This window comes from Tursiops truncatus, chromosome 2 (assembly GCF_011762595.2).
Source record: "Tursiops truncatus isolate mTurTru1 chromosome 2, mTurTru1.mat.Y, whole genome shotgun sequence".
In the NCBI taxonomy this organism is placed as follows: Eukaryota; Metazoa; Chordata; class Mammalia; order Artiodactyla; family Delphinidae; genus Tursiops; species Tursiops truncatus.
The window spans coordinates 173,314,616-173,329,057 of NC_047035.1; the positions used below are offsets into that span (position 1 = coordinate 173,314,616).

The window sequence follows — 14,442 nt, forward strand, 5'->3', positions numbered from 1 at the left end:
TGGCTGCCGCCTCTGTGATGAGAAGCAGGAATCAGCGAACAGAGCACAGGTGTCTGCTATTTGGAGCACAGCGCTCTTTTTGTCCACCCTGGATCCTGCACGCTGTGTGCAAGATACTCCAGCGGCATGCGTGCAGGTGCCTTTCACAGGCTGGGGTTGGGGGATAGGTAGCTGCTCCTGTTGACCAAAAATTAACTTTGGAAATTGACCAAAATTAGCTTCAATTTACTCTCCAAGTGTTCCCTTGGACACTAGTGCCCAGGGTACCAAACTAGTTACATCAGACATATTCTGCCTAGGTAATTGTTGTCTAGGTGGGGAGACAGAGCCTGGCGCTGCCTACTCGACCATCTTCCCACAATCCTTCCCCAATATGTACATTCTTATTATACCACAGGGCCTATCTCATAGTGCCATTATGAGGATTAAACAGGTTATAAGTATAATACAAGCATCCCAGTGTCTGACATAAAGTAAGTGCTCAGTAAGTATGAGCTACTAATTATATTAGTGGAAATTAAGGTGTAACTGCTAAGGAATTTGGCTTTTACTCCATAGGCAGTGGTCACACATGAACAGGGAGCTATAATCAGAGCTGTACTTAAGGAAAATGAATGGGCAGTATGTGAAGATGAATAGTTAGGAGAGAAACTCTTCTATAAAGCACCTACTACGTGTGCATATGCTTGAAACATTTGTACACATTTTCTCATTTAATCCTCATGAGGGAGCATATTAAATACATTTCATAAACGAAGACTCTGAGAAGTGATTCCTAACATTCTGAAATTTAAACCTAGGTCTGTCTGACTGGAAGAAATAAGTATTATGTATCGGAATAAGTATTATCAAAACAGAATAACAAGTGTTGGCAAGGACATGGAGAAATTGAAATGCTTGTGCTTTGCTGGTGGAATATAAAATGGTGTACCACTGTGGAAGACAGTTTGGTAGCTACTCAAAAAGTTTAGCTTAGAATTGCCATTTGATCCAGCAGTTCCACTTCTAGGTATACACCCAAAAGAATTGAAAGCAGGAGCTCAAAGAGATACTTGCAAGTCAGTGTTCACAGGGGCATTATTCACAATAGCCAGAAGGCGGAAACAACTAGATGTCTATCAATAGATGAATGGATAAACAAGATGTAACATATACATACAATGGACTATTATTTAGCCTTGAAAAGGAATGCAGTTCTGATACATACTACAGCATAGATGAACCTTGAGGGCTTTATGCTAAGTGAAACAAGCCAGACACAAAAGGACAAGCACTGTGTGATTCCACTCATATGAAGTATGTAGAGCAATTCATAGAGATGGAAAATACAGCAAAGTATAATAGAGGTTAAAGAGGCTGGGGACAGGGAGGGAGGAGGACTTTTGGGTACAGAGTTCCTGTTTGCGATGATGAAAAATGGGTGGTGGTGATGGTTGTGCAACATTGTGAATGTACCTAATGCCAGTGAATCGTACACTTAAATGTGGTTCAAATGGTAAACTTTATATTGTACATATTTTACCGCAATAAAAAAGAATATACAAGCCCCAAAGTAATAATAATAGAATGTAGCGTTTTCTGAAGCGCCAGATGATTTTTAAAAAATTCTAACTTGCAATTTGCCTTGAATATGTCTGCATTTAAGAGATAGTCCCCTTCCCACCTTCTAGTACTCTAAGACTGAAAGAAGAAACCTACTCCAATAATAGAAATACTGAGTTACTGCAACACAACTCAAATGTATACTTAGAACACAAGGACAGCGCTTACTACCTGTTGTTTTGATCTTTTAATTAATAAAGGAAATGGAGGCTTGGCAGCAAAAAGGATACTTTTTACAGTTTTTACAAAGGTGTATATCTGTGTGTCCACCACACTTCGTGTTATACTTTGCATATCTGCTCTTCAGATTCATCCACGTTGTTATATGTTACTTACGGCTTATGTGTTACTTGTTCCCGTGTATGGAAATTCTGCAGTTGGTTTATTTGTTCCCTGGTTGATAAGATATTTGGGTTATCTCCAGTTTGGCTATTATGACTAAAACTGCTATGAACATTTTAATACAGTTTTTGAGTGGACATATATTTTCATTTATCTTGGGTAGATACCAAGGAGTGGGCTTTCAAGGTTGTATATTAAGTATGTGTTTAACTTCATAAGACACCTACAAACTGTTTTCTAAAGCGGTTGTACTGTTTTAAATTCCCACCAGCCATGTAGGAGAGCTCCAGCCGCTCTATAGCCCGTGCAGTATTTGGTGTTACTGATAGTCTTAAATTTTGGCCGTTCTCTTGGGTGTGTAGTGGTAGCACATTGTAGCTTTACTTTGCCTCCCCTAATGCCTGATGATGTGGACCATCTTTCCATGTGCTCACTTCCCATTCGTATGTCTTCTTTGGTACAGTATCTGTTCAAATCTTCTGTCCCATAAAAAAAAATTGGGCTGTCTTATTAATATATATACATATATTTTAACAGTTTTGTTGAGATATAATTCACATACCATAAAGCAACCCATTTAAAATGTACAATTTTATGGTTTTTGTATATTCACAGAGTTATGCAAATATCACCACAATCTAATTTGGAACTTTCGACGGTCCCCAAAAGAAACCCATACCCGTTAGCAGTCAGTATCCATTCTCTCCCCACCCCCAGCCCTACTCTACTTCCTGTCTCTTTAGATTTGCCTATTTTGGATATTTCCTATGATGGAATAACAGAATATTTTATCTTTTGTGACTAGCTTCTTTCACTTAGTGTAAGGTCCTCAGGGTCCATCCATGTTGTAGCATGCATCGTACTTCATTCCTTTTTACTATGAAATCATATTCCGTTGTATGGACATACCACATTTATCTATTCGTTAGTTGATTGACATTAGGACTGTTTCCACTTTCTAGCTATTATAAGTGATGCTGCTGTGAACATTGTGTACAGGTTTTTGTGTAGACACGTTTTCATTTCTCGGGTATATAGATATACGTGTGCAAATATTTTCTCCCTCTTGAAGAAGTCTGTGTCTTCCCTCTTGATTTTCTTGACAGTATCTTTTGGAGAGCAAAATTTTAAAGTTTTCATAAATTTTAATTCATCAATTTTTTCCCTCTATGACTCATTCATCCTTTTTGTATCTTATCTAGGAAATCTTTGCCTAATCGAAGGTCACAAAGAATTTATGTTTTCTTCCAAAAGAGTTATACTTCTAGCTCTTCTATTTAAGTATGCAATCTATTTTGAAACAATTTCTATGTCTGGGGTGACATAAGGATCGAGTTCATTTTCCTGCATATGGATATCTATCAGCAGGACGTTTTAAAAGATGATCAATTAACCATTGGATTATCTTGGCACCTTTGGCAAAAATCAATTGACTATGAATATGTGGATCTCCTCCTAACTTTTAACTCTGTATTCTTGATCTATATGTCCATTCTTATACAACCCTGTATTGTCCATTCAATACAACCCTGTATTGACTACCGTAGCTTTATAGTATCACTAGAAATCAGGTAGTCTAAGTCCTCCAACTTTATTCTTCTTTTCCAAAATTCTTTTGCTTACTTGAAGTCTTTTGCATCTCCATATAAATGTTGAATAAGCCTGTCAGTTTCTACAAGTATGTGGCTGCAGTTTTCACTGGAATTGTGTTGAATTAATAGATAAATTTGGGGAGGATAGGGACTTCCCTGGTGGCACAGTGGTTAAGAATCCACCCGCCAATGCAGGGGACACAGGTTTGATCCCTGGTCCGGGAAGATCCCACATGCCGCGGAGCAGCTAAGCCCGTGAGCCACAACTACTGAGCCCGTGTGCCACAACTACTGAAACCCATGTGCCTAGAGCCCTTGCTCCACGACAAGAGAAGCCACAACAACGAGAAGCCCATGCACTGCAACGAAGAGTAGCCCCCGCTCGTCGCAACTAGAGAAAGCCCACACACAGCAACGAAGACCCAACAGGCAAAAATAAATAAACAAATTTTTAAAAAAGTAAAAAAAATAGATAAATTTGGGGAGGATTGTCACAGCAATGACATTGAATCTTCTGATCAATAAAAATGGAATATCTTTTCATTTTCATTGCACCTTTAATTTTTTTCAGCTGTGTTTTGTATTTTTCAGTGCCTGGGTTTTGCCCGTAGTTTACTAAATTATCCCTAAATATTTCATACATTAAAAAATTAAATTTCCATTTTACCCTTACTATAAGAATATGATAGATTTTTGCATAATGACCTTATATCCTGTAACCTTGCTCTCACCTTTTCTAGTTGCTTTTTTGTAAATTCCTTTTTTTCGACACAGACAACCAACCTGTCTGCAAATAAAAAGTTTTACTTTTTTTTCCCCGATCTGTATGCCTTTCATTTTTCTTGTCATGTTGCACCTCGTGGGACCTCCAGTACAATGCTTAATAAAAGGGTGAGAGCAGATATTACTGCCTTGTTCATAATTTTAGGAGGAAAGCATTTAATTTTTCAAAATTATTAACTATGGGGTTTTTTTGCAGGTGCCCTCTATCAGGTTGAGGAAACCCCCTTCTATTCCTAGATTGCCAAGAACTTGCATGACTTGGTGTAGAGTTCAGTCAGATGCTTCTTGTACACCTATTAAGATGATACAGTTTTTCTTTTTGCTCTGTAAATATGATGTAAATGTGTAAAAACTGTAAATTTTTGGTTTACAAGGTGGTTTTTGAATGCAAAAACCACCTTGCAGTCCTGGGATAAATTCCACTTGGTTGTAATGTACTTTCCTTTTGATAAACTATTCAAAATGATTTCCTAGTATCTTGTCAAGGATTTTTTTTTTTTTTTTTTTTTTGCGGTACGTGGGCCTCTCACTGTTGCGGCCTCTCCCGTTGTGGAGCACAGGCTCCGGACGCACAGGCTCAGTGGCCATGGCTCACGGGCCCAGCCGCTCCGCGGCATGTGGGATCCTCCTGGACCGGGGCATGAACCCGTGTCCCCTGCATCGGCAGGCAGACTCTCAACCACTGCGCCACCAGGGAAGCCCCATTGTCAAGGATTTTTGCACCTACATCCAGGGAGCTATTAGTGTGTAGTTTTTGTTTCTTGTAATATCATTGTCTGGTTTTCCTATCAGGTTAATGCTGCTGCTTCACAGACTAAGGCGGGAAGTGTTTTCCTCTTTTATTTTCTGGATGAGTTTGTGTAGAATTGGTACAATAACTTCTGTAAATTTTTGGTAGAATTCACCAGTGAAGCCATCTGGGCTTGGAGTCTTCTTTGTGGGAAGATTTTTAACTAGAAATTTCTTTGTGATTGGACTAATCAGGTTATCTATTTCTCCTTTAGTGAGTTTTGGTATTCTGGACGTGACATTTTCATCAAAGTTGTCAAATTCATTGGCATAAAGTTCATAATACTTCCTTTTCATCCTTTTACCCTGTAGAATCTGCAAGAAGATCTTCTCTCTCATTCTTGGTGATTTGTCTCCTTTCTTTTATTCTTTGATCTGTCTGGCTAGAGGTTTATCAATTGTATTAATTTTTTCAAAGAATCAGATTCTGATTTCATTGATTTACGCAATTGTATTTGTTTTCTCTGCCATTGTCTTCTATTATTGCCTCCTTTCTGCTTGGTTTGGGTTTAATTTTATTCTTTTCCTAATTTCTTAAGGTGGAAGCTTAGATGACTGCACCTTCTATTTTCTAATAAAAGTTTAATGTTATAAGTTTTCTTACATGCACTGCTTTACTGCACACTGCAACTTCTGATGTTGCATTTTCATTTTTACTTAGTTCTTCATAATTTATAACGGTCATATTTTACCTAGAAATGTGTTGTCTAATTTCCAGTAGTTTTGTGGAGGGGGGTGGATTTTCCAGATGTATCTGTTACTGATTTCTAGTTTAATTATTTTGTAGTCAGAGAAAAACCACTTTGTTTGCAATTCTTTTGAATTTGAGGGTTGTTTTATGGCCCATAAGATGGTTTCTCTTCATGAATGTCCCATGTGTTGTTGGGGAAAAATGTGTATTGAGTGGAATGTATTTGTTCACTAGAACAGAGGAATTTATGCTTTTTTTTTTAGGTTCAGAAGACAAAGACCATATTGTGGTTGTTCTAATTGATCTTAAGAGATCTGTTCTGAGTTTGCATTTTCACGTTTTCAGGGCTAATTTTAAGTTTGCACACAGATTTGAAAAACCCTTGCCCTTGCTTTTCTTTTTCACCATGTTATAAAATGTATATTGGCCTTGCTGACATTTTCTACTCATGTTACTTAAGGCCAGGATTGAGTTTAAATGTAGATGGTGTAAGCTGCTCTTAAGTGAGATGTGAGGCAGGCTAGTTGAGGGCATGGCTCTTAGAGTTGGGTGGACCCATGTTCCAGTCTTTATTCTGCTACTTAATATGTCTGTGTTCATGGGCACATGGTCTTTCAATCTTGCAAGGCTTTTGTGAAATCAGCTTTGACAACAGCAGTGAAGCACCTGTGTGCATGGTACAAGTCAGGGACAAATGACACTCTTGCTGTTACGGGGCTTGGGGGAGTAATGGGAAGCATTCGCGCGGTTTCATTTTCAGAACCTGTCTGATGAACCTGGATCCCTTTCTTAGCCGTTTACCCGTATGTATCGAGAACTCTGCCTTCTTTGAGCTGCTCCTTAGTGATTATAGCACCAATGTCTCCTAAGAAGGGTTATTTACTCTTATTTTCTAACCCTATACAATGCATTTGTTTATTGGGTAGCTCTTCTCAGTGACGGGAGAAATGAGGCACCATGCTGATAGCGATCACCTAGGAACATGAGGCCGTAAGAAGGGGAGGGTCGTCCCATCAGTTCCTACCAGAGGCCTTGAATGCCTGTGTCGTGTACCATTGGGTTAAGCACCAGAAAGACGACACCTAGAAATAAGCTCGCAAATCAGAGGAGAAAGGCGACGGGAAAGGTATAGTTTACAATTTGTCTGCTATGTCGTGTTCCGTAGGGCCTGAGTAAAAAAATTATTAAATTGCTGAAATCACTGAACATACATAGAAGCAAAAGAGTAGTAAAGACAGACACAGCTGAGCCCTGTTAACGTGCAAATTATATTCTCGTTTGACCAACGTGGCCGCATGCACTTGGGCCGGGCACTCTGCCGGGCGGGTGACCCAGCGGCCGACACGGCCCGTCCTGGTGGGCGGCGTGCGAGCCACAGCATAAGGGCTGAGATGACGAGGCAGGTACAGGGGCTGTGGGAGCCCAGAGGAAAGGCACCTAGTGCAGGCTTCCCGAAGGGTGAGAGGCCACGGGGTCAGGAGTGAGGGGCGAAGGGGTTCGGGAAGAGGAAGCAAGCTCTGGGGAGGCCGTTCGTTAGTTGTCACCTCTGACCTTCCCAGAAACACCCAGCCGCGGGGAAATGCACGATTTAGCAGGGAACGTCTACACCATCCGGTCTCCCCAGACCCAGCCCAAGATAAACCAAGCACAGGATGACGGTATAGTACCCCCATGTGTGTTACAGAGTTTTCCAGAGAAAATCTTGATAATGATTAAAAGAATGACCGCAAGTAAGTCAGGCTTGTTGATGCATTTTATTGTGAGATGGGGGAGTCTGGTAAAAAACTAGAAAATGACCATGGTGTAACAAGGAACTTAAAAATGAAGAGTCAGGTTTGTAACTTACATACATGAATACAGGAACAAATTGGCACAAAATGTTAAACGTTGTTCCCAACACTGTTTACATAAGGTCGCCCTAGCTTGGCTTGTAAGGAACGAGACTTCATGGTTAGACTAATCTCTTCATAAAACCGCAGAGCAGCATGCTGTTAGTCACACAGTGAATTTCAGAATTTAATAGTTTTATAGTAAAAACTGGGTAAAGGTAAAATGACTTGATTGTAGTTGTAAAACTAATACATTCCCATTTAAATTCTGTTCTACAGTCCAAGGCAAGTATAAATGTTAACATAACACTGTTAAATCAAATCTCAATGCAAGAGAACCAATTGCATCTCTACTTTAAATCTTATCAACTTTCCAAATTTTCATACTAAAATATATTATTGTATTAATACAAACTACAGTATTATACACTACACTGTGTAATAAATAAAGAAATATAAAAATAAGACACATAAATATAAAAGTTTTCTAAAACTAAAAGTACATATGTCAGTTAAGAAGGGTATTAATACTGCCAGGTTTGAAGACATACAGTACAAAACGCTGCACAGATCTATAAACTAAAGAAAGAAATAATACTGATAGGTAAGAATCAGCTAATGTTGTTAATAAACTGGGTCCATAATAACTAACATTTGGAAACAATTATGAGCCAAATAACAATGGCAGGTCCATGTTTGAAATGCAAGTACATGGATAAAGCAGATTAGAAAATTTCCCTTTCATTTCTGTAGAGAAATTCTGAAAGTCAGTTAACGCAAAATGAATACGGAGGAATTATTAAAGGGTGAAATGTCCCAGTGTTTGGCTTCTCTGACAGAGTCAGTGGTTCTGAGTTTTATTTTAGAATTTCGATACAAGAAACAAATCAACAAATGCTAGTTATTGTAGGCCACGCATGAACGGAGGCTGGTCAGAGCCTTGAAAATACTGATAAACGGCACTTAGAGCACACAGGTCTTGCTTAAGGCCAAAGGAGATACAAAGCTTCATATCACATCCTTCATATTTGTTTATCACGTACTCAAACACAATTACGAACACCGATCTGACGACTCTGCTGTCCTCACCAGTATCAACACTGTTAGTCCCTGCAATCAGAGCTCAACGGCAATCTTTTCAACTCCATTTAAACCACATGAGTAAGAAACTTCAGCTCTTCTATCGGCTGCTTTCTTAAGGCTAACGATACACTTTAAATGAGAATACGCTCTACTATGACAGCTAAATATTAGAAGTTACTACCTTCTAGACTGAATTTAGAAATGGTAGTTAGCACGGTTTGGAACTGCATTATACTTCTCCGTGAAGGGCATTTTGTAGTGCAGAAGTTCTCACATTTTAAAAAACATAATAAAATACTGAAGCGGATTTAGCATATGTTTACCAATAAAAAATTATAAAATTTCTCCCAATTGTACAGCTTAAGAATAAACCAACGTTAAGAGTGATAATTAATACTGATAAAATGAAACAATGCCAGATGCTTGTCTAAGTAATCAGTTTCCTTTGACCTGTTGCATCTTTGCTTTCTGAGTCATTAAGTTTTCTAATCTGCTTCACGTTACAAACTTGTTCCTAACTTTGAAAAATGCATGAAAAATTACTAGGTCTGAGGTTCAGGCACACCCGGATTTTTTTTTGTGTGTGGTTTTTTTTTTTTTTTTGGTATTTTGTATATTTTTTTAAATTTTTACTTTACACAGTAGTGAACAGAAATCACAGTATACAGGTTACTGTGTTTCCGTGAAAAGCATGTATAACATAGAACAAACTTCATTACCAATTAGAATTTTCTTTCTTTCTAGAAAAACGATCAGGCTTCATTTGTTTTCTCTTCAGACACCTGCTCAGCGCCCTGGCTGACTTTGTGTTCTAAGCTGTGGGCTGGGCTTCCAGCTCCTGCGCCCTCCCTCGCACCTTCGGAGTTGGCTGGCCCCTCCCCCTCGCGCCCCTCCCCCTCGCGCCCCTCCCCCTCGTGCCCCTCCCCCCCCTGCGGTCCTCCACTTTCCTTTTCCTCCTGCAGGTCTTCCATCTCCCTCTCCTCCTCCTCCTCCTCCTCCTCCTTGTCACTGTCCTCGTCCTCCTCCCGCGTGGAGCTCTCCCTCTCGTCCGAGTCGCCCTGCGAGGGGGAGGCGCGGGCCCCCGCGTGGTGCGCGGGCGGGCCCCCTGGGCCCGCGGCCCCTGGCTCGGGCCCCTCGGCCTCCCTCTTGCAGTAGGAGTAGCGGTGGTTCATGTGCTGGGAATAGGAGCCCGAGTGGGAGAAGCGCTTCCCGCACTTGTCGCACTGGTAGGGCTTCTCCCCGGAATGCAAGCGCGTGTGCTCGATCAGGTGATGCTTGTGTTTAAACGCCTTTTTGCAGATGCCGCACTCGTGAGGTCTTTTACCTGAAAATAAGGGCACAGCTATGAAATAAGATGGCATGAAGCCGACAGGCTTCGGGGCACTTCAGGTTGGAAATGGTTATAAATTTGTTTTGCCAAAACTGCCAGGTTCACGCGCATACATACCTGTGTGTTCGTATTTATGTCTCAACAACGAGCTACTCTTCTGGAATATCTTGTCACACAGATCACAAGCATACATTCCATTTTCCGTCTTCCGCATTTTCTTTTTGGGTGGCGTGGAGTCAGAGTCGTTCTGATCTTCTACATTGGATACTCCTTCGGAGCTAGTGTCTTGCCTTTCATCCTAGAGGAGACAAAGGAGGAGGAAAACTTCCTTTCAAATTACAAGATAAACAAGAGACATAAACAAAAGCACAGATTAAAGAACGACTGTGATGTACACTTTCCACAACTTGACCAAAGCAGGCTCCAAGGGGAGGGCCAGGTGACGGGTGGGGCTGACACAGACAAAAGGGAGGGGCGCTACAGCCGCGACCGCAGCAAACCCAGGGCCAGCTGGCGCTGAGAAGGAAGGACACCGAAAAGAAGTAATACAGAACGCAGTACTAACACAGCCCACCTAGTTCCGTATGAATCGTTAACTTATGAGAAGTTGGCAGAAGGTTTTAACTTACGAGTTTGCGGAACAATCACAGGTTCGTGACTGCATCACTTACCTTCACTTTTTCATTCTGGGTTTCACTGAGCAAAAATTAAGATTCTGTTTTTTAAAAAAGTGGTCTTTAAATTGTATCTTCCAGAACCTTCGAGTTTTGTGAACTAGACTCCATTGTCTCCCTATCACTTTTTTAAGGAGCAAGATGGAAGCAATGTAGGAGGGTCCACATCTCTAAACAAGGACACTTGCTAGACAGTGCATCTTCCGAGTTTGCTGACAGTGCATCTTTGGAGTTTCGGGTTAGGGATGGGGTTGGGGAGGAAACTTGGGCCTCCTGCCGGTAGAATAATTCTTCAGGGAGCCTGTAGTGGGATTGGGCCCCTAAGATCCTGTGTCTTTTCTGACGTCTTCCATTCTAAACTCACAAATTTTCTACAAGTTCAAAGGTTTTCCACGTTTCTCACGGCTTTGTGAGGCGGGAGAAGTGCCGACATTTTTCTGGCATTTGCGAGCTGCTAATGGTGCTAAAGGGACTCGATTTTCAACGTTAAATAACGTTGTGGTTATGTTTGTGGTTCCCTGTTTATTATTCAAAGGCATGAAGAGTGTTTCATATACCCCAAATTTAGACTTAGTGAGAAATTTAGCCGTGTGAAAACTTTTTCAAGAGTTACCACAATTACGGGAAGCCCACTGGTAGCAATAGTTAAGGAGAAAAAAGCAGCAAAACACACTTGAACAGGATACTGTAATTATTTTAGCTGCACCTACTTATAGCAAATATTTGGAAAAAAGGTTGAATCAAATGAATACTAGAGATAAATACAATCAGAAATTGATGGAAAAAAATGGAGAGACACAAGGTCAGTGACATAGAAAAAGCCCGGACAGTGAGACACACAATCACACGCATTGGTTCTATCAAAACCGTCATGGATCTGGGGGGAGTTAAAGAGGAAACTGCAAACATAGATTCACAAGTATATTCCCTCATATATCATTACAATTGAACACTATTTAGTTTACAGCTTACAAAATCATTGGTAAATTCACTAGATGAATTCTTTATATACTTAATTTTTGTTTGTTTAAAGTTTTTTTTACAAACAGAGGTGTTAACACATAAAAAGGGATAGCTAAGTTGGCCGGGTGTGAAATGTCTGTGAACAAATTCTCATTTACGAATGATCATAATCGACACAGAACGTTAACGAATTTTGGGATCTGACTAGAAAACAGAAGTCTGATTAGTAAGCATTCCAGGTTTACTTTTCTCTTCTGTCTCTAGTTTCAAACAGTCAATATTTAGCTGAGACTCATCGACCCTTTTCTCAGCAGAATAACAAAACTGCCGTTGAAAAGTACTAAGGCACACATTCATCTATTTCCTTTCAGAAATGACAGCTTAACAAGCTGCTTGGCTCTCTTGGGACTGATTTTTATTAGAAAAATTCAATGAAAAAAGTCAAACGAGCACTTGACCAGTAGAGGCCGAGGGTGCGGGCATTCTTTACCTGATTTCCGTTGGGCTGGGCCACCCTCAGGGCTGCTTCCTGGGCCGCCGGGCTGACTGCAGTCGAGTACGTGTAGGCGACCTGGGGGATCAGCAGGGTCTGCTTGTTGGCCGCCAGCGCTCGCAAGCACGGAACGCTGTTCTGGTCGGCGATGGCCACGATCGTGGGTAACTGGGCAGTGACTGTAGGTATAGCAATATTTATGGGGTTGGCACTTGGTGGGATTACATTTACAACTGGTTCTGAGTCTGTGACACAACTGTCCTTTTGTGGCTCCTTTTTTGCACAAGACAAGTTCAAGGGTTCTTCCTGGACAGAATAAACACTGTTCTGGTAAACACTAGTGATAGTTGACCTTTCCAATAACTCTCCCTGTTGCTTTGGTAGTGAAAGATCAAGAGGTTCGACCTGTGGCTCTTCCTGTGCCCCTTCTGCCGGGTACGAGTAACCCTGTGCGTTTCCGGAGGAGGAGAGGTTGAGGGGGGATGGGGACGATGCGCTGCTTCTGGAACCGTTGACCGCGGAGCCCACTGGTAGGACGGGGGAGCCGGTTATCTTCAGAGGACTCTGGAGATTCCTCGTGCCGTCCGGGGATTCATCTGCGTTTGTGGGCTGAGGCTGGTCATCGTTCTTAGCAGGGATGTTGGCTTTGCCTGGCTCGGGAGAAGATGCCTCAGAAGACTGCACTGACGTCTGTCCCGTCTGCATCTTTTCAAACCACTTTTTCACTACATCCGGCGGTAGGTTCACTGAGTCAGCAATTTTTGAGAGCTCTTCCGCACTTGGCTGTGCATTCAGAGCATAATATGCTTTCAGAAGAGACAGGAGGTTCTTTAAAGGTGGCTGGCTGGGAGACAGGCTGCCGTCTCCGGACCCCGAGGGAGCAGAGGCCTCGGGCTTGGCACCTTCTGGCGTGGGGGGCAGATGGGGCTGGGCGGGCTGCTTCAGGTCATAGTGCTTTAGCTCCGGAAGTGCGCTGATGTCCCCTGGACAGTCGTCACACAGGAGGCAAGTGCTGTCGTTCCCTCCTCCTTCAAAGCTTTTGTCCTTCTCAGATTTAACAGTAAGATCTTCTGGTAACTTTTCACTTTTGCAACTGTTGGTGGGGACTGGATTTTCTTTTTTTAAATTCTGAGGAACAACTTGAAGTTGGCTAGGTTGTTCAAGACTGTAGTTAATGATGATTTTGGTGGTTCCATCTTGATCCACCAGAGGAAGACTGATGGCTGAAATAACAGAATGGCCACCTTGCTGGATGGATGATGCGCTGATTGTTTCTTGTTCTTTGGATGCAAGATTGGCTTGATTATTCTCCAAAACTTGCCTGATTACATTACCATCTACTGCCACTTTAAGTACATTCTGAATATCACTTAAATTGATACTGATGGGGGACACCAACCCCACCGTTGGCAGAACAACGGCTTGCACCACACCCTGAGGAGTACTGGTTGCCTGCAAGGGGCCACCACCACTGAAAACCCCATTCTGTAAAGGGGTTGAACAGTTGATTCCTGAAGCAACCACTATGGGCTTGAACTCATAATCCACAGGCTCCGTTTTGATTTGGTTTACGGAAAGTTGTTCTTGGAAGGGCTTATTCTCTATCTTCTGCCGTATCTGTGGTCGCGTGGGACTGCCTGGTGATGCCGAGAGAGATGGTGAGGGACACTGCGAGGTCTTGAGCCCTGTTCGTGGTCGCCCGTTCACAGGCATCAGGCTGATACATTTCTTACTGCTTATGTGTGAGCTATAGGAACCGGAATGGGAAAAACGTTTCTTGCAGTTTGGGCATTCATATGGCTTCTCTCCTAAACAACAACAAAAAATTACATTCATAAATTTTTACGTATCCACGTTTTTCCTAAAACAAGCAGTATCAATTTCAAAAGAGGTTACCATGTATATTTGTAATATAATTTTATTTAGAATCATCACTTTACGTTCAAAACCTACGTAAATGTCATAAACACCAGTAAAACGTGAGTCTGAACTACGTGCTAACCAATTAAAGAATCTTCTCAGCATATGTGTCCAACATTTCTGCAAACTTTTAAAAGTTCAAATCATTCTCAAATACCAAAAAATTATATCCTACTCTTTCAAGTAATTTTTTTCTTATCCTGTTTCACCAATTTATGTAATTTTCTATACTTTATTCTACTTAACCATCTGTAGGAGAAATTAATATTAGAGGAAAGAAAAGTAAATCTCCCATAAGGCTTAGCATGCATGAACATCTCGCCTTAACTGTGTGAGTCATGAATATCTATC

General features: G+C 41.4%; 1 protein-coding gene across 10 annotated transcripts in view; it reads right to left on the reverse strand.

Moving 5' to 3' along the window:
- Nucleotides 1–7,534: 7,534 nt before the first annotated feature.
- The window catches only part of ZEB1 (zinc finger E-box binding homeobox 1), a 194,020-nt gene continuing 187,112 nt past the window's right edge, over nt 7,535–14,442 (reverse strand). For all 10 annotated transcript variants that reach the window (XM_073801737.1, XM_073801732.1, XM_073801735.1 and 7 more), the window contains 3 exons: nt 12,169–13,979; nt 10,159–10,339; nt 7,535–10,035 (listed from right to left, as the gene is read on the reverse strand). In XM_073801737.1, coding sequence (XP_073657838.1) covers nt 9,464–10,035; nt 10,159–10,339; nt 12,169–13,979 — 2,564 coding nt within the window. In that variant the 3' untranslated portion in view covers nt 7,535–9,463. The remainder of the gene's footprint in view (nt 10,036–10,158; nt 10,340–12,168; nt 13,980–14,442) is intronic.